Below are 26207 nucleotides of genomic sequence, written 5' to 3' on the forward strand. Positions count from 1 at the left end.
GGCCGAGGGTGGTGCGGGCGGGCGGACGACGGGGGCAGAGGCACAGGGCGTGCCCCCCGGGTTGTGCTCTGCACTCGCCTCGTGTGGCAGAAGCTGTCGCGGGGCGTTCCCGGGAGAGCGTCTGCTCACGTGAAACAGAAAAACGTCGCTACCAACAGAAGCGGCACCGGGCGGGAAGGCCGTGGCGTTCTTTAGAGGAATCCTAAAGGCTGTGCTCGTGAAGACCTGCAGCTGGAAACTGCGGAGCGTCTCCCCCGCCACGGTCCCCTGCTCAAGTCATCTTCCAGGACGCGCTCCTCGCGCTCCGTTCCCGAGCCGGTGCCAGTGCGGGAGCGCTCCTTTCCCGGTCCGCGGGATGACGTCAGCGGCGGGGGCGCACTGCCACCCAGCGGGCGTCCCTGGAACTGCAGGGCTCGCCTCCGCGGCAAACCCGAGTTTTCTCTGCAGCAGCTCGCAGGCAGGCCACCGATTGTAGGGAAAACGTTATACCTGGGGCGGGGGTGGAAACACTGACGAGAAATTTTGACAGCAGGACTTGGGTCCCTGTAGGAGCGCTTGAATAAGCAATCTGGAGAGTTTTACGTAAGTGTTTGCATGTTACTGGTTGGCGGCTTATTCCAGAGCGACTTTCAGTTTAATGTAAAACAGAGACCTCAGCAGGTCGTCCTGGGTCCCCTCCTTTTCCGTGCAGCTCTAAATCGGGGTTCTCCCCCCTTCTCCGGTCGCGTGGGGCCTAGGTGACGCACAAGGCCGCATCACAGCTCCGTGGACCCCGGCGGACCCACGCCGCACAGCCGCCTCCGTCAGCCCGCGCCCAGGGGCGCCGCAGTTCCCGCCGGGCGCCTGCGTCCTGGTCCCGCCCCCGCGGGCTCGTGCCGGGTGCCGCACGGGCGCACGAGAACAGGGTCCCGCAGCACGTCCCTTCTCGCTAGCTGCCCTCGGTTCACGCCGGGTTTCTTCGTTCCCTCTCCGCCCTCCTGCCAAAGTGCCCTCGGTTGGCGCACCACGAACAGAGCTGCTGCGAGCAAGTCTCGACAGACGCATTTTCTCTTGTCAGCGCCCGAGAGGCGGGATTTCTGGGTCCGCCAGCAGGGGGCGGTGCAGCTTCACAGGAAACGAGCTCGTTTTTCCAGGTGCCGGTTGGGGCGCTCCCTGCCAGTGGCAGCCTTGCCACTGCGCCCCCAGCCCACCCTGTGCGGCCCCTGTTTCCGCTGAGCCTGCAGACTCCGCTGCGTCCCCAGGGGCGCAATGCCAGGCCTTGCCGGCAGAGGGCACTGCAGCAGGGGGTGGGGGTCTTTGTTCACTCGGGATGCAAGTCCTTGTCGTACCTGTTTTGTCCATCTTGCCTGCTGCGGGGAAACAGAATTTACCATCTCAAACAGTTTTAAGTGGTTTTTTTTTTTTTCCACTCCGTTGTGTCCTTGGATGCACAACATTTTAAAAGTTTGCCTGGCTGGCATAGCTCAGTGGATTGAGTAGTGGGCTGCGTGTGAACCAAAGGGTCACTGGTTCGATTCCCAGCCAGGGCACATGCCTGCGATGCGGGCCAGGTCCCCAGGTGGGGGGCACATGAAGGGCAGCCACACAGCGATGTCACTCTCCCTCTTTCTCCTTCCTGTCCCCTCTCTAAAAATAAATACACTCTTAGAAAAAATAAAGTTTGATGCCCCAGTTGTCCACTTTTGCCTGTGTGGCCTGTGCTCCTGGCGCCACGTCCAGTACATCACCCCCAAGTCCGGGGCAGGAGCGCTGGGCACAGCCGGCTGCAGACAGTCGCGTCCGGAGCGGAGTCGGAAGCGGCGCCACGGAGACGCCAAACCAAGCCCCTCGCAGTTGGAGAGCGGAAACCCGGTGGAGGGAGCTGGGAGCTTCCAGGCTGGTACAGGAGTCCGCCAGCTGCGGGCAGCCAGCAGGGAGTTCGGGGGTGGCTCCCAAAGGGGGAATGTGGCCTGGGCCCATGCCTGGGGCCCTCAGGGAGAAGCGGGGGTGGGGGCAGACACAGGCCACAGAGCTGGACAGTGGCTGAGCACACAGGAGGGCTGAGTTGTGTCTCGCGGTCACGTGCTTGCGGCCCCTGGCCCAGCACTCCGGCCGCCACTGGGCTTGGAGATGAGGTTCATGTCGGGGAGTCTGAATCTGGCCTGGCAGGTGACCTTGGGGGACGAGATTTAGCCAGACACGGGGAGTCCCGTGCACAAGGAAGGCCGCCTGCGGGGACCCCAAGGAGAGGGGCCTCAGGTGGAGCCGGGCCTGCCCACCCCCAGGCCTCGGAAGTCCGGCCCCAGGACGGAGACGACTGTCGGATAAGCAGCCGGTCTGGGATCTCCGAGCCGTGGCCCCGGGAAACTGGCACAGGCCCCGCCCCACACCAGACAGACTCAGTTCACGGGGGGGGGGGGGGGGGGCAGAGAGCCTTACCGTGTGGCCAGTGCCGAAGTCGCTGGCCTGGAGTCACGGCAGGTGAAGAGGGGCCTTTTCTAGAGACGACGCCAGTCTCTGGAGCACGTCATGGCCCCCACGCGGTCCCTTCAGCCTCGGGGCGCTGGTGCCCAGACAGGCCCGTGGGGTCCGGGTCTGTCCACACTGAGCCCGCACCAGGGCTTTCTTCGTGGGCTCTCGCTCTGGGGGTCCGGGCCCTTCTGAACAGGGTGCAAGGGGCGGCCTGGGGACCCTCCGCCACCCCAAGGAGTGGACACCGAGGCTGGGCAACAGCGCTGCCTCTGCTGGGACGCCGGCGTCCGGCGGGCGCCTGGGAGCCGAGGGCGGCCCATGCCGCGTGGGGTGTCCGGCACCACCGTGGGCAAGGCACGTGGTTCTGGCGCCCTCGTTTAAGACCCTCCAACACCTGGCGGGCGCCACAGACCACGCGAGGCTCAGGCTCCGCCCCTGCCCCTGCCCCTTTGGGGTGTCCCCTCCCCGCCGCAGATGCCTCCATAGCCCCGCCCCACACGGGTCTCCACCGGCGCTGCCCCCCAGGCAGGCCCCGCCCACCCTGGCTGCCCTCCGCGCTCTCCTCCGCCTCCCTTCAGTCCCCGAAGTCCCCCGGGGCCCCCGCGCCCCTCCCAGCGCCCGCAGGCTCCTCTGGTCCCCGCGCTCCCTGCGGTCCCCTGGCCCGGCATGGCGCGCGCGGAGGGGCCGGAGCGGCGGCTCCTGGCCATCTACACGGGCGGCACCATCGGAATGCGGAGCGAGCGCGGCGGTGAGTCGGCCTCCGGCCCGGGCTGCGTGGCCCTCTCGCCGTCCGCCCTCCCTGAGGTCGCCAGCGGCCCCCGGAGCACTCGGGCCAGGGACAGGCGCGCTGTCCCTGGGGAGCAAGGCGCGTCCTGCGGGGCCGCCAGCCCTGAGGCCAGCACCGAGAACCCTGGGGGTTGGGGCCGGCGCCCCCCGCCCAGGACCTGTCCCGGACCAACAAGTGGGCGGAGGGAGGGGGGGCGTTTGGGAGCCACCAGCCCCTCACAAGGACCGCGGAGCGACTGTGATGTGACCTGCCCGCCCACCGCCTGCTCCCAGCGCCCGGCTCGGGCGGCCCTGACGGCTCTGACCCCTCTGGGGCCGCGTCCCCCGTCCCCGTGCAGGTGGCTTTGGGGTGTTGTGGCGCTTCCTTCGTCTCGTCTGCCTCTGGCATCGGCCTGACTGGAGCCAGCACGGGGCGACGACTCTGTGTGGGGGTCAGGGTCTGGGCGGGGCGCGGGGTCCGCAGGCTGCTGGGGCAGCGGTGCCGCCTTCAGAGAGGGACCCAGTTCGGGGGGCCTGGGCCCCACAGGAGTGGGAAGATCTTCCAGAATGTTCCAGCATATCCAGGACAGCGGGAAACTGCACGCACCTCTCCAGGTGGGCCCGGACGCAGCCTCTGAGCCCCCTCCCGCTGCCTGCAGACTAACTGCCCCTCAGGAGCCCCGTTTCCCACGGGCACTGGTCCTTCTCCGCCACCGTCTTCCTCCCTTGGCTCCCTCCGCTGCCCTGGGGCACCCCTCCCACCAGACGCCCCAGCTCCCCTTCCCAGCCACCAGCCCCGGCCCCTCCCACCCTCGGACCCAACCCGGCTCTAACCGAGGCCGCTCTCCTTCGCCCCGCCCTGCCCTCTTGGAACCCCTTTCAGCGGAAGCGGCGCGCACACACCCTTCAAGCTCCACACAGCTTCTCCGAGCCGGGCCCTGCCCCTCCACCTCCCGCCCCTGGGGCGGCTCGCAGGCGCCTCTGAGGCCCAGAGCGGGCCACGCACCCGATGGACCCGGGCAGGGGAGCGGGGCTGGGGCGGGGAGAGGGCAGCTGCTCCCGCGCCGGCCAGCCTGCCCACTCCATCCGGGGCCCTGTCCACCCCGCCGGCCCCTCCAGGCTTGTCACGGTCCACCTGCAGTTCCACAGGGCTCCAAGCAGCGTCCCCGAGGGCCCGGGAGACGGGGGGACCCTGGCCTTGCTCCCACCCTGCACCGAGTCCTGTCCCCACCCTGTCCCCGGTGCGCTCCTGTCCCCGGGCCCCGCGTGCTCAGGGCAGCGGCCCTGCCTTCCCCCGAGAGGCACGAGGGCCGCGGGTCTGGAAGGCGACCCAGAAAACGGGCCCACGGGACCCAGTCTGCCAGCCCCTGGGAGCCTGCTCGGGCCGCCCCCGGGCCGGCGTGACCCTGGGAAGCCGGGGCCTGATCCTCGGGCTCTCGGCGGCCAGCCTGCCGGGCAGAGGGGACGCTGCTGCCCTGAGCACTGTGGTCTGGGAGGCAGCATAACTCCCCCCCCTCCCGGTTTCAGGGCAGGGCCCCTAGTCCACTGGGGTCTGGCCTCACCTCCTTGAGGAGGGAGGGCTCTGCCTCCAGAAGGAGCTGGCCCCCCTGCACCAGGCCTCCCTGTGAGCGGACCCCACTGACAGAGCCTCCCCGCTGCAGGAAGGTGGCCCCGGGGTCCAGCCCCAGGGGGGGAAGGAGACAGAGGCCTGGGACCAGGTCCCTGCTGCCCTGGGAGCCCGGGTGCCAGAGCTGCGTGACCCCTGACCCCGAGGGACACCAGGGGTGGCCCTCGGGCCTATTCGGAGGTGTGCCGGGCACTCAGTCTTCAGGGACGTTGTGTTGACCTTTCTGCGTCCAGGGACAAGGGTGCCACCCAGGCCAGGAAGAGGCAAGAGGGCGCTGGACTCGGGAGCCGGGCCTGGGGGCCTGGGGGCCTGGGCGAGCCCCTGCCCGCGTCGAGCCCAGTGGGGGTCGATGAACTCTGGGCCGCAGGCCGTCCGTGTCAATGATTAACGCGCCGAGGGCCCCGGGGGCGGGGTGGCGCGGGAGCGAGGTGGCCCAGCCACAGCAGAGCCGTCAGGCTGACACCCGGGGGCCTTTCTGCGCCTGCTGGTGGGTGGCGGCCGGCAGGGCACAGGGCCGCTCGCTGGAGCCCTGCCCGGGGCGGGACGGCGAGGGCAGGGCAGAGGGCGGCAGCGGGACCCGCCCCTTCCCCGGGTCCACCGGAGACAGGCGTCACAGGGCACGGGCGCCGTGGGTCCAAACTCGGCGGCAGGCGGGGCAGCACCATGGCCAAGGACCCTGGAGGCCCCTGGCCTGGGGGCTGCAGGAGGCCCAACAGCGACCGTGGTCCCGCGACGTGAGGCCCCTGGGTCGCCGGCCGGGCCCTCCTCCTTGAGCACGGCCCCTCACATGCACCCGGGTTCACGTTCGGCGTGGCCCAAGCAGTGGGCGGCCCCAGGGGACACTCCATGCACTGGGGAAGCCCTCGCTGTCGGAGGGCGTGTTTGCCGGGACTTGGCCCCCCCAGGGCGAGGCCCCCGGCCCGGGCAGGCAGTGTGGCCTCTGGTTTTGCCTGAAGCCTGGGGGGGCCCTTGTTAAGAAAAATAATACAGATTTGGCCCGGCTGGTGCGGCAGCTCAGTTGGTTGGAGCGTCGTCCCGTAAACCAGCAGGTCGCAGGTTGCAGGTTCGATCCCCAGCCAGGACACGTGCCTGGGTTGCGTGTTGGAGCCCCCTCTGGGGGGTGTGCGGGAGGCAACCCCTGTGTTTCTCTCCCCCCTCCTCCCCCTCCTCCCTGAAGCCAACAAACATGTCCTCAGGTGAGGACAAAACACCGATACAATTTACAAAAATCAGACCTAGGTGTGAAAATGTGTGTTTATTTAGAAGGATGAGGGAAATCACATGAACCCACGAATGTCACAGAATCCAGAAAATTGTTTGAAATGAGCCTATTTGATGCATCCACATGCAGGGGGCCCCGCACACAGGAGCTGAGCCCCCCATGCACGGGAGGTCCCGGACACAAGGGAAGGAGACCATCGCCCTGAGCTGGGGACGGGGTGGGCGGCCCCTGGGGGCTCCAGAGGGTCGTGGCGGCAGGAAGAGGGAGCAGGGCAGGTGTGTGGTGAGCAGAAGCCGGTCCCGCCCTGCAGGAAGGTCCAGGGCGACCCCTTAGGAAGGGCCCTAACTTAAGTGTCTCCTGGCCGCCAAGGGAGGGGCGGACACCTCCCTGTCCAGCAGTCCGCATCACCGCGGGGGCACCTCCGGGGGCCTTTCCGAACCCCCACAGCTCTCTGGAAGAGTCCCCTTCCAGGAGCAGGCTGGTGGGTGGGTCCACGTGGCATGACGCCGCCTCGGCCCCGAGACAGCCCCGTTCAGGGCCGGCCGGGTCTCGTCTCCGGCAGGCTGCGGGGGCTCATGGGGCTCAGCCTGTGGGGCGGGCCCACGGGCCCACGAGGAGGCGCCGCTGTGGGGGCGGAAGGAAAGCCCAGGTTTGCTGTCGCAGTGACCCAGAGCGGCCGCTGGCCGTGCGGACGGCCAGTGGCAGGGGAGGCGGGCGGGACAGCGGGACCCGAGTGCGTCCCACTCTGTTCTGCTTTCTTGTCTGAGGTGCTGCTCCCCTTGTTAAATTTTTCGGTCCTTTAAAAGACATCTTTCGATGAAGGTACTTCGAGGCTTCTCACTGTTTTGTCAGCTCCCGCAGCTGGCGGCAGCCCCTGTCGATGACTCAGGGGTGCGGCCCCAGAAACAGTGTCGCAAGAGTTCCCTTGAGCCAGACCGACGGCCGAATCTCCATGGGCTGGGAAAAGGCCCCCGAGGTCGAGAACGGCGATTTCGCACCTGGTTTTATACGTTAGGGTCAGAGGAGGGGACACAGGGGCGTCACGGGAGTCCGTGGGGGGTAGATGAGGGGCAGGAGAAAGCCGAGGGGGGATCTCCGGGACTAGGTAAGGAGTGAAGTGGAGAGACACGCCCTCCCTCTACGTGGGTGGGCCCAGGACAGGGGGCACTTACAGTCCACGGAGCTGGGGGTGGGGGTGGGAGGGCACTTACAGTCCACGGAGCTTGGGGGGAGGGTGGGATACCAGGGTGGGCTCCGGTGCAGGCCGGCGAGCCCTGGGGGACTGGGAGAGTCGTCCCAGGTGCGACAGAGGACCGACAGGCTCAGTCAGGGTAGAGCCTGACCTTTGTCAAGGGAGACACCGGCCTGGGACAAGACTCCTGCCGTGACCGGCCGCGTTAGGAAGTTCCCACGTCAGACCGTCCTGTGTGGCCACTCTCGGTCCCTGAGTCTGTCGGGCCGCCACGCGGGCCCCTGTCCGCCCCCACAGCCGCCTCCCTCTGTCTCCTCAGCCCAGGAGCCAGGACTCCCAGGTGCCTCTTTTAGACGGTTTCATCCAAACGGAGTTTCTCGTCCACTGCATCTGTATTGTAGGTCGTGGCGGCACCCAGGTAGGGTTGCAGCCCACGGGCACCCCTCGAGCTGGGAGCCGGCAATAGAGCCGCCTTGGTCAGACCGGCTGTCACTCATCTGCGGGGGAGGGGGGCTGTCACATCTGCCCACTGGAGGAGCAAGCCCCTCGCCCAGGAGCGACCTCCGCCCCTGGTCCGGAAGGATCGTACGTGGTTCAGGCCGAGGATGCTTCTCAATGGCAGGGATGGGGGGGGGTCCTCCTGTCCTCACTGGCCCGCCCGGGTACCCGGCCCTGCCAAGTGCCTGGGAGATGCCCGCCAGACCTCGGGGAGCAGTCACGGTGCCTGTGAGGAGCAGTGTGGGGCTGGAGGCCGGGACCCCGGGGCCGAGATCCTTCTGGGAGCCAGTGCCACGGGGTCACATGTTTCCTGGAGACACCCCGCGACCTTCTAGGGTTTGCCGAGAGCACGGTGCCCAGCTGCCAGGGCCTCCACAGAGGGTGTTTCTGGGGCCTGGAGGCCACAGGCGGGCGGCCCGGGCTGCACCCTGGAGGGGTCACACACAGTCCAGTGAGGGAGCATTGGGGCATGTGGGAGGGCACCAGGGCCTGGACATCAAGGAGGGCTTCCTGGAGGCGGTGCCCTGAGCTGGGGTGAAGCGCCTGAGCGGTCAGAAGAGGGCAGGGTGGAGGACGTCCTGGAACGTCCTGGAACAGCAGCGTGTCCGTGGGCGTTCTGAGGGGCGGGGGAGGAGGGGGGGCACGGGAGGAAAAGGCTGCAGAGGACGCAGGCCCCTGGGCCTCCGTCGGGGGTGCGGGCTCACCTGGAGACAGGGCCCTGCAGCTGCGGGCCAGGTGCCTGGCCTCTGACTTCCCTGGGGGCTGGAGCCACCCCCCCTGCCGCCCTGCACCCCCGCCAGGCCTGCCCCACCCAGGCCCATCAGTGCCCAGCACGGCCCCAGGGCCGGCGGCTGCAGGAGCCGGGGTGGCCGCTAGCCCCTGACCGCCGCCCCCGCCCACAGTGCTGGTGCCCGGGCAGGGCCTGGCTGCCGTCCTGCAGACCCTGCCCATGTTCCACGACGAGGAGCACGCCCGGGCCCGCGGCCTCCCCGAGGACACCCTGGTGCTGCCGTGAGTGCCCCCGGGTCTGGGCGGGGACGAGGGCCCGCTGTCACGGGGACGGCGCCCTGTGCCGGAGGCCAGCTCTGGTGCCCTCTCCGCGGCTTTAGAACAGACCGACGCCCCCTTTCAAGGGGGCCTTGGAGCCCTGCTCCTCGGCTCCGGGCCCGGCCACCTGCTGCCCTCCCGGCCGGCCGGCTGCGTGAGGAGCCGCCCTTGGGGTCACTGACCACCTCCTGCCAGCCCCCCGCCCCCCCCCGCCCCCCTCCCCGCCCAGGCCAGTCTCCTGACCCCTCCAGACTGGGCCCGGCCTCCCTCCGGGCTGGTGGTGGGCAGGTGACCCCGCCCGCCCTTGGCCCCGCCCCCACCGCAGCCCCTGTTCCTGGGGACCCCCGCTGGTGGGAGGGAGGCGGGCCCTCTGCTCAGGATGCTGAGAACGCGGAGTGTGCGGACCCAGGGGCACAGGACCCTGGGGGCGGGGCCCTGCTGGGCCGAGGGGAAGTGGGAGGCGGGGTCGGAGTGGGAGCCGCCCTTCGGCCCCCCGCAGGCCCGCCAGCCCGGACCAGAGGGTCGTCTACACGGTGCTGGAGTGCCAGCCCCTCTTCGACTCCAGCGACATGACCATCACCGAGTGGGTTCAGATCGCCCAGATCATCGAGGTAGCGGGCGTGGGGGCGGGGCCGAGGTGGGGGCGGGGCCGAGGTGGGGGCGGGGCTGGGGAGGCGGCGCCCGCCGTGCTGCACGGTTTGACCACACGGCTGGCTTGTCCCGGTCGGTGCCCTGGGCTGGGATGCGCAGGCCGAGAAGCCCCGCACCCGGCCCTTCCCCTCTGTCCCTCCCACCCCCGTCCGCCGCCGCGGAGCCTTGGCCCGAGTGGCTGTAGGACTCAGAAAGGCCGCAGGAGGTGCCCACAGCGCCGAGCGTGCCCGCCTTTCCCGCCACCAGGGCCCCGCTCCCTCCGGGCCCATTTCTCCCCAGCTCCCCAGAGGCTCACCCCACAGGCTCCCTCACCGGGGCCTCACCACGCCCCTCCCTCACCGGGAGCGTCCGGGACGGTGTGTGGCTCTGGGACCGGCCGCCAGGGGGCGTATCTGCGGCTGTTCCGGGGACAGGCTCCCTCCGCGAGGGGCGGGGCGCTTTGCTGAGCGCGCGTCTGCGGTCCTGGCTGTGGGCTCGGCCACCAGGGACCAGGAGCCGTCGGCGCAGTTCTGTGTGGCCAGCGGGTGGCGCCCCGGCCCGCCCTGTGGCTCTGCTCCGCAGTCCCCGCCCGCTTGCTGGTCTCCCAGTGTCAGTCCCCACAGCAGAGGCCGGGCCCCTCGCAACCACACGGAGGCCCAGTCTCGGCCGGCCTCCAGGAGGCGGTGGCCGGAGGCCGTCCATGCAGCCACCCTCACTCCCGCAGGGCAGGTGGGCTGGCTGGAAGGGCTGTGCCAGGAAGGACCCCTCCCCAGCTTGGCATCAGCGCCCTGCCCGCCTGCCCGTCACCGGCCGGCCCCCAGCACCAGCCCTGCCTCCTGTGCACCGCTGTGCCCACACCCGGGCCGCCCACTGGACCCCCCAGGCTCATGGCTCGCTCTCCCCGGGGCACCCTCTGTCCTGGGGTGCTGCCGCTCCCCGGGGGCTCTGAGCTGGGGTCTGGCCGGTCCCCCACTGACCGGTGTTCTTGGGAGTCCTGGCCGGGCATCGCTGGGGGAAGGGCACCCCCGGGAAGCCTGTCTGTCCTTGGGGACGTCCACAGGCCCCGCCCCCACGGCGGGGGCACACCAGGAGTCGGGAAAGAGGCCCTTTTCTTCCCTTTCCTGCCCGGGAGGGCCGGGCCCGACCCCCCTGAGCGCCCCGCCCTCCTGCGCAGACGCACTACGAGCAGTACCACGGCTTCGTGGTCATCCACGGCACTGACACCATGGCCTTCGCCGCCTCCGTGCTGGCCTTCGTGCTGGAGAACCTGCAGAAGACCGTCATCCTCACCGGGGCCCAGGTGACGCCCAGGGGGCCGCCGGGGCCGAGGCGCCGTGGGGCAGCCTCCCTGCCTCCACGGGGCGGGGGCGGCCAGGCCTCTGGCTCGGTCTCCGGAGGCCCCTGCGCCGTCCGCTTGGCTGCCCACCACTGGCCCCTCGGGGTCATGGGCGCGGCGCGGAGCAGAGTGGGACCCCCGGGGTGGGGGTTGGCGGGCGGGAGGCCCGCAGTGGGTTCCTCCCCACGTGGGGGCCGGCGGGGAGAGCGGAGGGAGTGGGGGGCTGCAGACCCCTGTCCCGCCAGGCCCGGCCCGCCCCCACCCCCCTCCCGCCCGGGCTCAGCCCCGCTCCGGCCCCCGCAGGTGCCCATCCACGCCCTGTGGAACGATGGCCGGGAGAACCTCCTGGGCGCCCTGCTGCTGGCCGGCCAGTACGTGCTCCCCGAGGTACCCGCCCGGCCCGCGGGCCCCACGGTCTGCCCTTCGCCTCTCGAGGGACACGTGTGTCCCGGGGGACAGAGCCGGGCGCAGAAAGCGGGGGGGCCCAGTCACCCTCGCTCCCCCCCCCCGCAGCTCAGTGCTCGTCCGAGGCGCCCCCCAGACCGCATGTGGTTCCGTGACGTGTGTGCATGTCTGCAGCAGCAGGCGGCCCGGGCGTCGTCCTGAGCCGGCCTTGTCCCTGTCCACACCTGTCCCCTCGCAGGGCTCACCGACGAGACTCCCGGCCCTCCCGGGGCAGGGCAGGGGAAGGGCTGCTCACGCCAGCGGCCTCACCCTCGGCACGGGCCCCCCGCCCCCCCGCAGGTCTGCCTGTTCTTCCAGAACCAGCTGTTCCGGGGCACCCGTGTGACCAAGGTGGACACTCGCGGGTTTTCCGCCTTCTGCTCCCCCAACCTGCCGCCTCTGGCTGTCATGGGTGCTGACGTCACCAGTAAGCTGGTGGGGTCGGGCCGGCAGCGAGGCCCTGCCCTGGGCAGAGAGGGAGGGCTGTTAGGACAGGGTGGGAGGCCCCAGGGGCGACCCCCCTGCTCGGGCCAGGGGTTGCCACAGGGGAGGAGCAGGTTTGGGGGGCTTGCTCCTGTGTGTCCCCTCGGGCCGTTCGGCCCCCCACCCAGGAGTCCATCCTGGTGACTATGCCACACGCTTGGTCCCGGGGACGCGGCTCCTGCAGTGGGACCTTCTTTCTCTGTCTCCTGGGCCTGGCGGGCAACCCAGCCCCTGTGTCTCCAGCAGGTCAGACGTCCTGAGGCCTCTCTGGGGAACCCCCACCCCCCACATGCCCTAAGTGTGGGGGCCGCTTCCAGCCAGGCCGCTGGGCCCCGAGCTCAGGCCTCATCCTGTCCAGGGCCACCGCTGTGTCTGCACTCCACCGGGCCTCCCACTGTGTCCTGGCTCCTCCCCGCCCGCCCCCCCACACCAGGGGTGGGCGTGGCCAGCTCCTCCAGCTCCGCCCAGCACAGCAGCCCCTCCCTGGGATGAGCAGGGCCATCTGTGGGCTCCAGTGACACGTGGGCTCGCTCCGGCGGCCATGCCGTCCACCCGGCCCGGGTGTGTGAGGGTCGGCCCGAAGCGTGGCCCGTGTCTCCTCCCGCCTGCGCCGGGGATCCCGAGGGCCCCTGGGTTGGGGTCTGGGGCCGGTGGGAGTGGCGGCCAGGCTGGTGGTGCCGGCCCTCCTTCGGGGAGTTTGGGGCCTCGAAGCCTAGCTCAGGGTGGCTCTGCTGCCGAGCGGCCCACGGGACCCAGGTGGCACGTCCGGCCGGGTGGCCGAATGCCCACATGGGCTGTGGCTGGGGGCCGAGGGGAGCCTGCAGGAGTCTGGGAGGTGCCTCTGGAGGTTTTGGGGTGGGGCGGGCGGAGGAGCGGGCTCGTCCCTGGCAGGTCGGGCTGGTCTCACGACCTGGAAATCCCTCAGAGCCTTCGGGTCCCACGTCAGGACACCCAGCTGTGGGGTCAAGGCCAGCCACAGGCGGCCCTGCTGGCTGCCTGGGTCCTGCCAGGGCGTCACGGGGCCGAGGTGGCCGGGGCAGGGGGAGACCCCAGCGTGGGAAACCAAGGAGAGGGGAGGGGCCACCCAGGGAGTTGTTGGCTGGGCCTTGAGAAATGGCTGGGCCATTCCCGTGCTCTGACCCTGCACTCCCGGCCCCGGCCCACCCAGCCCGCTTCCCCGGTGCCTTCCAGGGGTGTGATGCCCAGAACCCTTCATGAGCCTCACGTGGGCATGGCGCACCCAGGGCTCCGGGGGCCCGGGCGAGGTCCACCTGCTCACTGGGGGCCAGAGCAGTCCAGGAGGCTTCCTGGAGGAGGTGGCACGTGTGCTGGTGTTGGCAGATGGCTTGGCTTCCCTACCCGTGCTGGGTGGTGGTGCTCAGCCCCCCCTGCCCCCTGTGGGCCATTCCAGGCCAGCCCAGGAAGGGGGAGCGGCCCCTCCCCCGTGGGACTGAGTCACGCCTTATCTGTGGCTCCCGAGTGGAGCCTCTGGGCACGCCGCTGCGGGGGTGGGGGGTGCGGAGGAGTTCGCTGGGTCCGGGGGCCTCTGGCCGCGTCCTGCCAAGCCCAGGCAGGCCGTGGGCACAGGGACTCCCTCTCTGCCCAGCCCAGCCGCTTGGCGGGCGCCAGGCTGAGGCTGGCCGGAGGGAAGAGGCGCCCTGGGCCCCCAGGCCCCTGGCCCCTGACGGCTTTCTGCTGGCGGGGGTGCCGCGCGGGTGTGAGAACCTGGCGGGCCCACCCAGGCCCGGCCGGTTCGGCAGCTGGTGTTGAGAAACAGTGGCTCTGCCCAGGGTGCGGCAGGCAGGGCCTCGGGGCCGGGGCTGTGGGGGCGGGGGCTGTGGGGGCGGGGCCGCGGGGGCTGTGGGGCGGGGCCTCAGGCTGGGGCCGCGGGGGCTGGGGGGCGCCTGGGCTGGCAGGGTGTGTGCAGCCCGGCAGCCTCGGGGCAACGCTGCCAGCCCGATCCCCTCTCCGGGGCGTTCTTGTGTTTTCCCTGCCCCCTCCCCACCCTGAGGCCCCTTCCGACAGAGGGCGCGGCCCCGCCCCTGCCTGGCGGCAGAGGTACGTGGGGTCCACACCAGGCTTCCGGGGGACCGCGTGCCCTCGTTGGAAGTCCGGGCCTCGAGCTCCTGCCACCGTCCCCGGACCCCTCGCTTGGCCTCTCTCTCCCGCCGAGGGACAGCCGGCCCCTGGCTGGGCACACAGCTGGGTTCCATGGGCTCTCGGGGGTGGGCCCACCTTGGGGGCGGGGCCTCCTGGTCTCCGTAGTGAACCCTCTGCAGCCAGAAGTCCCCACCGTGTCAGCCGCTGCACCTGACACCGTCTTACCTGCCGGCACTGCTGGCGCCGAGGCCCCTGGAGTGCAGGCCGCCATCTCATTGACGCCCCGGCGGAGGGGGTCTCCTGACCCTGGCCGGGGGCCCACCCCCCAGCGCCCAATCCCCTCAGTCAGCCAGTGTGAGGGCAGGGCCCTGGAATGTCCCCCAGTTTGTTGCCAAATGTGAACTGCTCTGGCAGATGCAGCAGGGGGCACACAGGCCCCACCCCCCCGGGGGGTAAAGGGGGCCTGGAGGGGGTCCTGGGCCCGGAGCCTCTCCTGCCTTGGGCTGCTCCCCTCTCTGGGGTGCTGCTTCCCTGGGGAGGGCAGGGCCCACACCTCGGACAGGCTGTGACAGGGGCTGGTGCCAGTGGGGTCACCCCTCGCCCCCGCCCCTGCTGATCTGGGCCGTGAGGAGCTGAGAGCGAGGCCGGGTGCTGGGTGTTGGCTCCTGGGACCTGCAGGCGGCACCTGCCGCCAGCCCCCCTGCGCCACGGTGGCGGGGTCCTGGCCGTGCAGAGCAGTCAGACCCTAGAGACGGACCCTCGGGGAGCCCCCCCGCACAGCGGGCCCCAGGGGCGCTGGCCCTGACCATCTGCCCATCTCCGGCCACAGGGCTGGGACCCACTGCTTCCCCCCCGGGTGTGGGAGGCGGGTGGGCACAGGTCAGCCTCTGAGACTGGGCGGGTGAAACGTGAGGGGTTCGGGGGACCCGCTCTCTCGTGCATCCATCCAGGGGCTGGGTGGTGGCGCAGGCCGTGCCCAGGGAGGGGCAGGAGAGGCCGCAGGGCCTGAGTGCCTCTGCCCCTCCCTCCCAGGGTCCAGGCCGGCCGGGCGGCCTCACGGGGGCCCACCTCTGCCGTGCGTCCCTGCCTCTGCGTGCGGCGTGCCCTTGGCCTGGGGCGTCTTCCCACCACCACCAGTCCCCCCAGGCGGCCTGAGAGACCCGGGCTGGACTCTGACCCCTCTGAGCCCCGTGCCCCCTGGAGGGCCTGGCAGGCACCAGAGCATCTGGGAGCCCACTAGGGCTGGGGGTCGGGAGGGCGGGGGCCTCGCCCCGGGTGGCTCCCAGGCCCCACCCGGCCCCTCTGTCCCCACAGTCAACTGGGAGCTCGTGCGGAAGGTGCGAGGCAAGGGCCGGCTGGTGGTGCACAGCGGCATGGAGCAGGACGTGGGCCTGCTGCGCCTGTACCCCGGGATCCCCGCCGCCCTGGTAGGCCCCGCCCCCTTCTGTGCAACCCCCATCACCTCGAGGCCCCCTCAGGCCCAGGCCCAAGGAGAATGACAACCACTTAGGGCCGCGGGTGCCTGGAAGCCCCAAGTGTCACAGGGCAGGGGGGACCACACCCTCTCCCCCTCCTTGGGGCTGCGGGCCCCAGTCTCACCTGCTCTGTGACGTGGGCTCACAGCGGGGGAGGCCTGTGTGCGGGTCGGGCTGCAAGGCCCTGTCGTGCACTGGCTGCCAGCAGCGTCCCGCTGTGTGTGGGGGGTAGGGGGGCCGGAGCAGGGGAGGGTGGCAGGGCAGCCATGCCCACGACCTCCTGTGACCTGTGTCCACGGTGTTCGGGTCACCCCCACCCCAGCCACGGCCTCAGACACTTAGAAGGGAGGAGGGGTTCCTCTGGGAGGACGGGGGGTCAGGGGGTGCGGCAGCCCCGAGGGACCCTCCACCCGGCCCTCTGGGAGCTCGGGACCCTGGGAGCGCGGTGGGGCCGCCCTGCTGCTTCTGGCCGACTCAGAGGTGCAGACCAGCCTGCGGGGCCGTGGCTGGAGCCGGAAGCCAAGACCCTCCGCGTCCCGCCTTGGCCCCACAGGTGCGGGCCTTCCTGCAGCCCCCCCTGAAGGGCGTGGTCCTGGAGACCTTCGGCTCGGGGAACGGGCCCACCAAGCCCGACCTGCTCTGGGAGCTGCGGGCGGCAGCCGAGCGAGGCCTCGTCATCCTCAACTGCACCCACTGCCTGCAGGGCCCCGTGACCTCGGACTACGCGGCTGGCATGGTGGGGGCGGGGCACCGGGGCCGGGGAGGGGCGGGCCTGGCGGGGGGCACGGGGCCAGCCGGGCCGGGAGGACCTGTGCCCCCTGAGCCCCGGGCCCCATCCCCGCAGGCCTCGGCGGGCGCTGGCATCGTCTCGGGCTCCGACATGACGTCCGAGGCGGCCCTGGCCAAGCTGTCCTATGTGCTGGGCCAGCCCGGGCTGAGCCTGGACGAGCGGAAGGAGGTGAGTGCCCCTGAGGCCGTGGGTGCGGGCGAGGGGGGTCCCGAGGGCGTGCGGGGGTGTCTGGTTCGGAAAGGACAAGGGCGTGGGCTCCCCAGGCTGCAGAGCTCCAGTCCCTGCCCTCGGCCGGCCCCGAGCATAGGCCCCACGTGCCCCTTTGCCTCCTCGGGGCGCCCGGGTCTGGCACAGCCCCAGGCCCCCCCAGATGGCCCGCCCCTCCCCATGCTTCCCAGGCCGGCCTGAGACGCAACTAGCCCTGGGCTCTGAGTGGGCGGAGGCCGGCGGGGCCCTGGGTCCCGGAGCTGCCGGGGCCTGGAGACTGGGGCTGGCTCGTGGGGCCTGGTCCAGCCGGTGCCCAGGCCTGAAGGACGGAGCCGAACCACGGAGTTCCAGGCCCAGGGCAGCCCTCACCGCCCACCCGCGGGGCGGCCTGGCCATGTGGGGGGTTGGGGCTGCTGGGTCACAGCCAACGGGCTGGGGGGGCCCCGGCTCCCCTGCGTTCCCTTCCAGCTGCTGGCCAGGGACCTGCGGGGAGAGATGACGCTGCCCAAGGCCCAGGAGCGCCGGCCCTCCCTCCGCAGCGGCTCTCGGGGCCTCGGGGTGGCCCAGCTCCTCAGACTGAGCCAGGTACTGCCTGGGGCGGGGCAGGCCCCACGGGTGTGCCAGGCACCCACCGTGGCCGAGGTCACTCTGGGGCTCGAGTGCAGGAGACCACAGCTGGGCCCTGGGCCCGGGCTGGGGGCCGCCTGGTTCTGGGTGGGTCCGCCTGGTTCTGGGTGGGCCGCAACCCAGGGTTTGCAGGGGTTCACGCGGCAGTGAGCGGGGAGGGTGGGGAAGTCCACGGGGGCCTTGCCATGTGTCCACGGGGGCAGAACACAGCCTGTCACTCCGGGGCCAGCGGGGAGCCGTGCCGGCCTGGCTGTCAGCACCCACCCCGGACCTGGGTGCAGGGCTGCCCTGGGGGGTGGGGCGCTGAGGGCCCAGGTGCTGGAAGGAGGGGCTGCCTGCTCAGGGGTCTCTCAGGCTCCGAGCTCCAGGGCTTCATGGGTTGAGGGGGGTGGGCTCCAGGCCCCACCGCCTCCCTAGCCTTGAGCCCCTTCCCCCTGCCCAGCCAGGCTGCCCGAACAGGCTTCCGGGTCTGGGGCTGGGGGTTCAGGCTGGACCATGCCTTCAGAGAGAGGGGGTTACATGACCCGGGCCTCCCCTGCCACCCAGCCTGGCCCCTGGGCGAAGCATGCAGGCCTGGCGTGGGAGCCTGGCCGGCCACAGCGGGCACCACGCCTGGGGACCCCGGGTCTCACCCCGCCCTTCCATTTCCCCTCAGCACAGCAGGGGTGGGGGGTGGGGCTCCCTTGGGCCGGAGGCAGGCTGCCTGCCGGGCCCCTGCTGGGACCCCTGCCCACTTGGGGAGCTCTGAGACAGCCCCCCATCCCCGGTGCTGGGGGACTCAGGGGGCATGTACATGGAGCAGGGTTCTTTGGGGGGTCCTGCATCCCCTCCTGTGCCCCCCAAGTCGGTGCCTTGTGGTGGCTGCGTCCCAGTGTCCTTGCAGGTGGGCAGATTGGCCTCGAAACGGGTGTCAAGGGGAGAGGGCAAGCCCTGCTCACACAGCGGGGGGGGGGGGGGCCGAGCCAGACGGTGCCCTTGGGCCCTGCACTTGGCTCTGGGGGTGCTGAGGAGCCCAGGGAATGCGTGGTGCCAGGTGCTGCCCCTTCCCTCGCGCCCAGGAGACCGACGCCGTCCGGGACGCCCTGACCCCCGGGCTGGCCTGTGCCGCGGCCCACGCTGGCGACGTGGAGGCCCTGCGGGCCCTTGCAGAGCTGGTGAGTGGCCACCGCCTCAGTAACCCACCCCAGCCACGCCAGGCCCAGGGGCGGGTGGGCCCTTCCCTGGGGCCCCCAGCTCCCCTGTGCCCAGACCCACAGGCTGGGCAGCCGGCCGTGGGGCCTCCTGGCAGCTGCGGGGCGCAGTGGCCATGCGGAGCCCCACCCTCAGGTGTACCCCGGCCCTTCCTGTCCCTTCCTTCCCTGTGGTCTCCCCGACACTGCCCGGCCCTTTCTCGGTGGGGGACGAGTCCCTGTGTTGCTCCAGGGCAGTGACCTGAGCCTGCAGGACTTCAGCGGTCAGACTCCGCTGCACGTGGCGGCCCGGAGGGGCCGCGCCGGCGTGGTCTCCATGCTGCTGCAGAGAGGGGTGGACGTGAGTGCCCGCGACGAGGACGGCCGCAGCCCGCTGCTGCTGGCCGTGAGGGGCAGGTACGGGGCCCACAGTGGACTCCTGGGCGGGGCCGACCCGTGGGGCGGAGCTGGTGAGGCCCAGACACCCGCCTCCTTGCCTAGCGACGAGGCCTGGGGAGGGCTTCCTGGAGGAGGCGGCCCTGGAGCTGAGCCGGCCGGCCCAGGAGGACCCTGGAAAAAACCCGAGCAGAGCCTGAGGGTCTCCCGTTTGCTCCCCGATGAGCGCCTGGGAGGCTGGGGCCGGGCAAGGGGGGGGACGTCCTGCCCGGCTCCCGGCAGGTCGGGTGTGAAGCAGGCGGTAGGTGCTGGACAAGGGCCAGGTGGGCCCCAGGACAGCTCCGCCTGCACGGCGGTGGGAGGGGCCCCCAAGCTGGCCCCACCTCTGCTTCTTACGACGGGCACCGCTCCAGCCTGGGGGGTTGGGGGCCCTGAGGTGTCTTGCAGACCTGAGCTCCTGCGGAGGCCTCCTTGAAGGGTGGGCAGAGCACGCTGGACAGAGAGGCAGTGGGGGTTCCTGCCCTGTCCCTGGGGCCACGGAGGCCTCTGGGGGGTCTTCTCCATGGGCACATGCCTCCTCTTTCAGGGAGGGTGCTGTCGAGTCTCGTGGGGAGAAGCCCGGCCACTGTGCTCCTCCGCAGGAGCCCGGGTGGGGTGCATCGCCCTCGGAGAAGCGGGACGGGTCCCCGTGAGCATGGGTGGGCGGGGGCGGGGGGCCCTGTGGGGCGTGCCCGGCACCCAGCTGACCTGGCTGGAGGTGGCAGGCTTCGGGCCCTGGGGCGTGGGCGGGCGGCTCGATGAGCTCACCCCACCCAGGGCCCGCCCCCACCCCCGCCCGCTGTCTCCACACCCCCCAAACCGGTCTCTCGCCTCCTCTCCCCACCGGGCCACAGGGCCTTGGAGTAGCAGGCAGGGCTCTCTGGGCGGGGGCTAGGGATCAAGGCCTGGGGTCCCTGTGTCCCCTCAGCCTCCCTGACGGTGAGGAGACCATGAAACATGGGGCCCACCCCAACGCGTGGGGAAAGGGGGTCAGGCAGTGGGTCTGCATCTGCCACCACAGTGTGGGTGAGGCCTGGCCGAGCCCCACCCCCAGCCCACTGCCGCCGTGGCCCCCTCACCCCGGCTTGGCCCGGCGTGGCTGCCCCTGGACGCCTGCAGACATTCGGGCCCTGACCACACGTCTGTCTGACTGTCTGCCCGTGTCCCGTCGTCCCCCGCTGGACCCCGAGGGCAGGGTCCGGCCCTACGGACTCAGTATCCCCAGGCCCAGCCCTGGCCAGGCGTGTGCAAGGGCAGATTGTCCCCTGGGGGGCTGTCCCCAGGCACTCACCAAGTGCCGCAGCCCCTGGGGCGGGCAGGGGGCACCTGGTGGGCTGGCTGGCACCCAGCGTGGGGCCGGGTGCTGGGTGCCCCACACCGGGCCTGCCTTGTGGGACCAGGGTGTCTCAGGTGCACAGGGCGTGCGGAGCTCGGGCCTGGGCCCGGTGGGCTGCTGGCCCCGCGTGGGCACAGGGCCTGAGGCGGCCACCCTGCTGGGTCGGAGCAGAGGCCGCGGGGCAGACTCTGGGTCAGGGAGCCCTTTCCCGCGGCAGGCATCTGGGTGTCATCGGGCTCCTGCGGGCAGCCGGGGCCCGCCTGTCCCCTCTGGAGCTGGAGGACGCCGGGACGGAGCTGTGCAGGTGAGGGGCGCAGGCCGTCCGCCCTTCCAGGGACCTGGGGCTGGGGCTCCGGAAGGGCAGCCAGAGCGGCAGGCAGAGGGGGCTGGCTGGGGGCGGGGCTTCAAGGGCACAGCTGCCTGTGGCCAGCAGGACCCTAACCTCACGGCTGCCCCAGGTGAGCGCCCGCAGGTCTTGGGGGACAGGCATGGGGAGGGAGGCCCTGGAGGCCCCAGGGAGGGTGCAGGTGGTGTGCTGGGTGGAGGGCAAGCAGGGCTGTGGAGCTCCGCCCCTCCCCCCTCCCCTGGGGCCCCTCCCCCGCAGAGGTGCCCCCTCCCCTGCACTGCAGCCCAGGCCAGCCTGAGGGTGGTGGGGGTGGAGGGAGGAGCGAGGTGGGTGGGCCGTGGGGAGGACGGGAGGGCGGGGGCCTGTCTGGTATGGCTGGGGTGGGGGTGCCAGACGTGGCCAGCGTGGGCGTTCCTGAAACCAAAGCCCCAGGTCCAGGGAGCAGCTGCCCACGCCAGGACCTCGGGGAGACAGGCCGGGTGGGGAGGGGCTGGCCGCCTGCCCCCAGGAGGGAGGCCCCGGGAGGAGCTCTGGCTGAGCCCTCATCGCGCTGCGTGGCCCTGGAGGCCCCAGCCCCTCCCCTCCAGCCCTGGTCTTCCGTGTCCCTGGGGTCAAACCCTGCCTCGGACCTGCCCCTGTTGGTGAAGGGTGCTAGCCGACAGGAGGGGGGTGGGCCCGGGAAGGAGGGGCCGGCTGAACCCCTGGGGCCTGCCTGCGTGGCTGGTCTCGGCTTCGAAGGGGCTCTGGTTCAGGGCTGCACCCCCGTGGGCCCTGTTGGCTTCGTTGGCAGGTGGGGAAACTGAGGCAGAGAGCGCTTGGGTCAGCTCGGTCCCATGGGGAGCTGCTTGGCTGAATTCAGGGGGCCCTGGGCCGGCCCTTCCAGCCTCCCGTGTGTGTGGGAGGCCACAGGAGCCCGAGGGGCTGCCGGGTCCCCCCAGTGGGACGCGCCCCAGAAATCTCCCAGCACCACCATCACGACCGCTGCCGCCGCTCCTGCCGTGGGGCTGCTGGGGCCGCTTTGGGGGACCCCGAGCCAGCACACCCAGGGTGGCCCTTCCCCCGCCAGGTCCCCGGTGGGGGTGGGGGGTTGAGGAGGACCCTAGCGTGCTCCTGGGAGGTGCTCTCCGCCCACTGGCCACCTTCTCCCCAGGGCGGCAGGCCCAGCCCCCCTCCCCGCCAGGCCCCCGGAACCCCGCCCCTGCCCTCGGGGGCCCCCCCCGCCAGGGCCTGTTGTGAAAGCCGAAACTGGCACGCCGCTGTCAGCGTGCCGTGTGTGCGTGTGCCCTGCATGCAGGCCGTGTGCTGCCCGTGTGTGCATGCTCCTGCGTGTGCGTGCGTGTGCGAGCGCCCTGGACCTGAGTCACCGGCACCCCCGCTGGGTGAAACCAGGCTCCGGGCCGCCCCGCGCCTCCTGCCCCGGGGCCCGGCGCTGCTGGGTCAGCGGTTTGGGGCCGGCTGTGTGAGGACACCGAGGGTGCCCCGGGCGGGCAGGCGGGCAGGCGGGCTGGACGGGTGCCGGCTGGTCCCGACGGCCCCCCTCCTCCGCTCGCTCCCAGGCTGGCCTCCAGGGCGGACGGCAGAGGTCTGCGGGCGTGGTGGCAGGCGGGGGCTGACCTGGGGCAGCCGGGCTATGACGGGCGCAGCGCCCTGCTCGTCGTGAGTACCCCCAGCGCCCCGCTGCCCTCCCCGAGGCCGGCCTCCTCCAGGAAGGCCCCCAGACTGCTCCACCAAGTCCCCTCCTCTGTCCCTCCTGCACGCGCCCACACGGCTCACACCTGGGAGCCCAGGTGGGACTGTCCCTCTGCCGGTCCCGGCCCCTCCCCGGGCCCCGAGCTGCGGGGACAGAGGGTGGAGCCGTGGACTCCTGTGTGCTCAGGAGGGAGGAGGCGGGGAGGGCGTCCTGGTGGGGAAGGTGGGGCAGAGGCCTGGCTGCTGGTCAGTGACTTCGGGCTCCTCCCTCGGCTCCTCCCACAGGCAGAGGCGGCCGGGAACCTGGAGGTGGTGACCCTTCTGCAGAGTCTCCAGCGTGAGGCCGGCGCCCTGGCCCCAGGTCCAGTACGTGCCCGCGGGCAGCGCTGACCACTCCCAGCCCCCTCAGGGGCTGTGCCCTGCGCTGGTCCCGGGAGGAGGCTGCGGCGGGCGGGCACACACCACTGGGGGCGCTGGCTGAAGGTGCTGGAGGGAGACGGGCGCAGTCAGGAGGGCTTCCTGGAGGAAGGGCCACCTCAGACCCCCCCCCCCCAGACTCTGTCCTGTCAGCTGCCCCTTGACGCACCCGGCCCAGAGCTGCAGGGCCCCAGCCATAGCGAGAAGGCCCTCGGGCCTGGGCCTGGCTCAGACGCCGGGTGTCCTGCCCTCCCGCCCCCCCTCCCCGGGGTCCTCCGGGTTGGGTGCCCCGCCTGCTTTCGGGGCTCTGCTGGCCAGGCCCCAGCGGACACTCCCACCCCCACTCCATCCTCTGGCCCTCTGGAAGATTCTCCGGGCTGGCTGGATTTGTTTGGTTCCGGGGTCCCTCCCCGGGGAGGGCTTGGCCCCGCTGACAGGTGCCTGGGCTTGTCTGTCTGCCCTGGGTCTCAGGAGACCTCTTCCTCCAGGAAGTGCCGCCTGGCGTCTGACCTGGAGCTGTCGCGCTGGGCCACCGTCGGTCGTCCCGTCCCGTCCTACGGCGACCTGCTGGAGGGGCCGCGGGCGCCCCACCCCCGGGGCTCTGGCTGAGCGCCCTGCTGCCGGGCTGCTCCCCACTCTGCCGTGGAGACACAGCCCGATCGTCTCTGTGGGGCTCTGTGACAATAAAGTCTCTCTGGGGCCACCCCTCCCCAGGTTCCCAAAGCCGTATTCCAGTGGGTCTGTCGGGGTCCCTGGACTGGGGCTGGGGGTGGGCGGAGTCTGGCTGAGGCTCCGGTTCAAAGGGCAGTGACTTCAGCACCTCAGGGTCGAGGGACACTCAGCCAGTCTGCCCCCAGGCAGCGTGGCACCGTGAGCCAGGCCCCGTGGGGAGGGCGGGCGCTCCCCGCACCCCCACCCCCACCCCTGCCTCTGCCTGCCCAAGCTGGTCCCTCCGCCAGACAATCTCTGCCCATCTCCTCTGTCCCAGTCCGGAGCTCATAGCCACCGCCTCCAGGCAGCCCCCCACCCACACCTGCTCCCGTGTGAGTCTCCTGTCAGGGACCCTCTCTCTGCTCACAGCCCCTCCCTGCTGCTGTCCGGGTTCAGCAGGCCTCATTCCAGCCCTCGATCCACCGGGGGCCCGGACCCCCCGCCCCTGGGAGCCAGGCCCACCCGGGCCCCTTCTTGCCCGGGCAGCCCGCCGTGGGCAGGTGTCGGATGGGCAGGCCGGGCCCAGGCCAGCGGGTGTGGTTCTCCAAGGCCACTGGGCAGCTGTGGCCTTGCCAGGGGCCCTGGCTGGGACTGAAGTCAGGTGTTTGGTCTCCTAGGAGGCTCCCTGTCCCGACTGTAAGCAGGACTGGGGGGACGGGGAGTCCCCCGGGGGGCTGGGCCCCCTCCCATTCCCGCACCCGCCCTCGCTGGGCCTGAGGAGCCGGGAGGTGGGGGGCGGTTGGCTCCTTCCAGGTCCCCCAGCCGCTTTGTACGTCTCACTGCCTGTGGGGGGTTCTCGTCTGTCTGTCCAGTCTGCCCGTCTGCCCGCGGGGCTGAGGCCTGTGCCCTCAGATACTGGGCGCCGGCGTGAACCCAGAGCTCACCCCGGGCACCCGCCGCGCAGAGGAGGCCTCTCCCGGGTGGGCCAGGCCAGGGGCGGCCCCGCCCGCTCCCGCGGGCCTCGCAGCCTGGTTCCCAGGCCCCTGCTGGCGGCCCGCCAGATTCTCCGCCGGGCTCGGGTGTGCCGCGGCCTTGCACAACCTGGTGTCGCCGCGCCAGCACGGCGGGTCCCTGGAGCCCTTGCCTGGCACCCGGCGAGCGGGGCGGGGGGTGGCGGGTGGGGGGCGGAGAGGCCAGGGGCCGAGGCCGCAGCACACGCACGCGGCAGGGATCCCGGGCCCGGCCGGTTGTGCAGGCGCTCCTGCCGCTGCCGCCGCGGGTGCCCGCCTGCCGGTGCGGATCCCTGCGCCCGGGGGCGGTGCCCTGCCCTCCTGGGAACGCCCGCTGCGCCCCTCGCAGGGAATGCCGCTGAGCGGGCCTTTCCCCAAGTGGGTCACTGGGCCACCCCACGACCGAGCAGATTGGGGGCAGCCCCCACGCTCGGACCCCCACACACTGGGAGGCAGAGTCCTGGACCGGCACGCGTCTAGGAATTTCTTCGGGGCCATTGGGTGCTCCTGGGATGAGGGCAGCTCCTCTGAGGTGGGCTGGCCCTCTGGGCTCCGAGGTCACCGACCGTGTAAGGTGGGGCAGACCCCCCCTCCCCCCCGGGTCACGGTGCTCTGGGCACTCCCCTGAGGGGCCTGGCTCGTCCCACAGGGACAGCTGGGGTGATGTGGGCCCGGTCAGTGCCCAGCGTTCCCGCCGGGCAGCCTCCTCACCTCTCGAAGGCGGTGTCACTACCGCCGGGAGACGCGTTGCAGGGCTGGGAGCAGGGATCCGGCCACGAGGGCCGCAGGACTCTGGGAGGCAGCCTGGGTCCCTGGGGTCCTCGAGGGGCCAGACCCAGCGATTTCTGGCTGGGTGGGGCTTTGGCCCTCTGGACTCTCGGCGACCCCGGGGTTATCGCTGGGAGATCCCTCTCCCCAGGACACTCCCCAGGACACCTCTGCCCAGCACCTTCCGTCAGGAAGTCTGCCCGCCGGGCCCTGCCCCCCGGCCACCCCACCTGGCCACCCCACCTGGCCACGGGCAGCCGGCTTCTCCTTCCTGCCGGGAAGCCCCCCTCTGGTCCACACCTCCGTCCCTCCTGCCACAGACACCCGTCCTGCCGTCCTTCTCTGGGGCTGGGGACAGTGACAGCGTGCAGGGCCCACCTTGGGCTGGGCTGCAGGGCTTTCAGGTGGGGACAGGGGAGGTGGGTTCCTGCCCCCCAGGAGGAGAGGATGGGGGGGTCCCAAGCTCTTCTTCTTGGTCATGCACCTCTGTGGTGGCCACCATATACCTGCTCCCCGCCCCGCCCCGCACCCCCCACATGGGCACTCGGACCTTTGGACCAGGGCAGGGGGCCCAGCTCCAGCTCCACCACCGGGCGCCGACCGCCAGGCCGGCACTGCCCCTCTCTGAGCCTGCTTCCCTAACGGTAGTCACCCTGGCCTTAGGTGAGTGGTTATGGCCCCACGGCCCACCGGCACCCTGTGAGGACGTCAGGGGCCGCCTCCCTTCCAACGTCCTCTTTCCCGAAGCCCGGAACCCCGGCCCCACTGGCCTCACGAGCCTGCCACGGGCAGCTCTGCTGAGACAGCTCCCTGAGGCCGCTGGCCAGGCCCCAGCATCTCCAGGTGACCCAGTGGCCAGGCCAGAAGACATGGGGGGGCGGGGCTCCTGCCCCGTGTGTTGTGGGGGGCGGTCAAGGCTGGGCCCTCTGTGGGGGACAGGGGGCGCCTTCCATGCCCCCCCCCTGGACTGGGGCTCCACTGCCTGCCCCGCCCTCTGGGAATCTCTGGGTCTGAGACGGGAAACCTGCCGGACACGTTCCTCCCAGCCTCTGGTTTCACTTTCTCTTTGTCCCCCTCCCACGAGGTTCCCTCGGAAGCGACAGGGACAGGGAAGGGCGTGAGCAGCCCGCGCCCCCACCCCACCCACAGGCGAGTCCTCCCCTGTCCCGGCCTCTCCAGGCACCGGCTCTGCGGGTGTCACCCGCCCCCCGCCCCCGCCCCCCGCGGCGAGCCTGGGCGTCGGGTCCCAGGCCAGGCGGTGCGGGCGGGGCCCCCAGGCCTGGAGCGGGACCCGGGGGACGCCAGGTGCGCTGGGCGGGGCCGCGAGGCCGGTGAGTCAGGGCCACCCCCGCTGGGGCGCGCCGAGTAGGTACCGGGCCGCGGAGGACCCGCCGTAGGACCCGCCGAGCCGGGAGCCGCCTGCCCCGAAGAACCGGTCCGGCCGGCGCGGCGCGGGCGCATTCCGGCGGCGGGGGCGGGCGGCCGGAGGCTT

The 26207-nt window shown here is 71.6% G+C and overlaps 1 protein-coding gene across 3 annotated transcripts; it reads left to right on the plus strand.

The window, feature by feature from the left end:
• Nucleotides 1-3021: 3021 nt before the first annotated feature.
• ASPG (asparaginase) lies at nt 3022-23009 on the plus strand. 3 transcript variants are annotated; one of them, XM_036014233.1, is made up of 16 exons: nt 3022-3199; nt 8658-8766; nt 9302-9413; nt 10607-10732; nt 11072-11155; nt 11531-11639; nt 15110-15222; nt 15824-16006; nt 16115-16228; nt 16736-16852; nt 17953-18048; nt 18317-18480; nt 20052-20138; nt 21737-21836; nt 22155-22235; nt 22775-23009. In XM_036014233.1, exons 1-16 carry the CDS (start codon nt 3118-3120, stop codon nt 22793-22795), a joined length of 1698 nt encoding a protein of 565 aa, XP_035870126.1. In that variant the 5' UTR covers nt 3022-3117; the 3' UTR covers nt 22796-23009. The 3 variants fall into 3 exon arrangements, with proteins under 3 accessions (XP_035870126.1, XP_035870129.1, XP_035870123.1); XM_036014230.1 differs by having other exon boundaries at nt 3023-3199; nt 11513-11639; XM_036014236.1 differs by lacking the exon at nt 20052-20138 and having other exon boundaries at nt 11513-11639.
• Nucleotides 23010-26207: the final 3198 nt, after the last annotated feature.

The sequence above is a fragment of the Phyllostomus discolor genome, chromosome 1 (genome assembly GCF_004126475.2).
Source record: "Phyllostomus discolor isolate MPI-MPIP mPhyDis1 chromosome 1, mPhyDis1.pri.v3, whole genome shotgun sequence".
NCBI classification, from domain to species: Eukaryota; Metazoa; Chordata; class Mammalia; order Chiroptera; family Phyllostomidae; genus Phyllostomus; species Phyllostomus discolor.